We start from the raw sequence: 2,276 nt of genomic DNA on the forward strand, positions 1-2,276 counted from the left end.
GGGATTTGGGTGATGGGAGGTGGGATTTAATGGGAGATGGGATTTGGGTGGTGGGAAATGGGATTTGGGAGATGGGATTTGGGTGATGGGAGGTGGGATTTGGGTGATGGGAGATGAGATCCAGCTCCCAGGTCCCGTTTTTTCCAGCCATTAAACACCAACAAGAGGCCCCAAATTCCAACCCCCCCGCAGTTTATCCTCCAAAGGAGGCGGGAACTGCTCTGGGTGTTAATTAGGGTGTTAATTAGGCTCGTTCTGCCGCTAAAGAGGTTACAGTAAGTGCTCCCAATCCGGGGCTCCGGGGCCCGGCCCGTGACGTTTGGGGGTTAAAAATAGAAGGGAAAATCGGGAGACAGGAACAGCAGGAATAATTTATGTGTTTTGAATTAAAACCTCCCTGGGTTTGGGGGTCCTATTTAAGTACATGGTTTTATATAAAATAGATATAAAATGGCATTATGTTTATATATAATATGATATATAATGACATTATGTTTATATATAATATATAATGATATTATATTTATATGCAATATATAATGACTTTGTATATAATATGATATATAATGGTATTATATTTATATATAATATACAAAGACATTATATTTCTATGCCATTATATTTATAAAATGATATATAATGACATGATATTTATATATAATATACGATGGCATTATATTATATGCAATATATAATGGCATTATATTTCTATATAATACATTAATATTATATTTCCATTTAATATTATAAATGACACATATAATATATATTTTATGTTATATATAATGGCATTTTATTTATATATAATATGATATATAATGACATTATATTTATATGTAATGTATTATTACATTATATTTATTTACAATATGACATATAAGGGCATTAATATTATATTTGCATGTAATATCATATAGGACATCTATATATAATATATTACATATATGTTATATATGTGTGTATATATATTACATTTATGTTAAATATATAATTGTTTATATAATACATTACATATATGTTATATATATGTGAGTATATATAATATATTACATTTATGTTATTTTTATATTTGTTTATATAATATATTACATATATGTTGTATATATGTGTATATATATATTACATTTATGTTATATATATATATTTGTTTATATAATACATTACATATATGTTATATATATGTGTATATATATAATATATTACATTTATGTTTTATATATATATTTGTTTATATAATATATTACATATATGTTATATATATGTGTGTATATATATTACATTTATGTTTTATATATATATTTGTTTATATAATATATTACATATATGTTATATATATATATGTGTATATATATTACATTTATGTTATATATATATTTGTTTATATATTACATATATGTTATATTTATGTGTGTATATATAATGTATTACATTTATATATATATTTGTTTATATAATACATTACATATATGTTATATATATGTGTGTATATATAATATATTACATTTATGTTATACATATATATTTGTTTATATAATATATTACATATATGTTATATAGATATGTATATAATACATTACATATATGTTATATCTATGCATATATATATTTCATTTATGTATGCCCTATATTATATACATGCCCTATATTATACACATTTTATGTATGTTATAAACAATGTCCTTCTACGACATTACAACACGGATTAAACCACATTTTCCCCCCCGCGTGCCGCACCCAAATAACCCTCCCAGCGGGTGCCGCTTTCCCCTTCACACCCCACACCTCCCTCCCTCCTCAACCCGCGCGTGTCCCCCCCATCCCCGCGTGTCCCCCCCATCCCCGCGGGGTCCCGCGTACCTGGCGAAGGTGTCCCCGAAGGGCAGGGCGAGCCAGCGGCGGGGCATGGAGCGCAGGAAGGCGCTCTGCTGCTCCTCCGTCTCGTCGCGGGACACGTAGACCAGGCCGAGCTGCGAGGAGCGCTCCACGTAGAACTCGTCGGTGAGGCGCTGGAAGAAGTCCCTGAGCAGCGGGGAGAAGCGCTGGCAGCGCGGGCACTGCCCCGAGCCGAAGTAGAGCAGCAGCACCTTGTTGTCCAGAGCCCCGCGCAGCTCCCGCTCCGTGTCCAGCTCGTCCCGCTCGCGGTTCGCCCGCAGCACCTTCCCGGCGAACAGCGCAGACATGGCACGGGTGGGGAGGGGGGAAAGGGGAGGTGGGGGGGGATGGGGAGAGCCGGGAGAAGGGGATGGATGGGGAGCACCGGGAGAAGGGGATGGAGG

The 2,276-nt window shown here is 34.9% G+C and overlaps 1 protein-coding gene across 1 annotated transcript in view; it reads right to left on the minus strand.

Moving 5' to 3' along the window:
- LOC114072562 (nucleoredoxin-like protein 1) overlaps positions 1-2,236 on the minus strand; it is a 4,852-nt gene extending 2,616 nt beyond the window's left edge. Inside the window, exon 1 of the mRNA XM_027910442.1 lies at positions 1,858-2,236. Coding sequence (XP_027766243.1) covers positions 1,858-2,180 — 323 coding nt within the window. The 5' untranslated portion in view covers positions 2,181-2,236. The remainder of the gene's footprint in view (positions 1-1,857) is intronic.
- Positions 2,237-2,276: the final 40 nt, after the last annotated feature.

The sequence above is a fragment of the Empidonax traillii genome, unplaced genomic scaffold, assembly GCF_003031625.1.
Source record: "Empidonax traillii isolate 1590-97213 ecotype Southwest subspecies unplaced genomic scaffold, ASM303162v1 scaffold3477:size16292, whole genome shotgun sequence".
Classification (NCBI taxonomy): domain Eukaryota; kingdom Metazoa; phylum Chordata; class Aves; order Passeriformes; family Tyrannidae; genus Empidonax; species Empidonax traillii.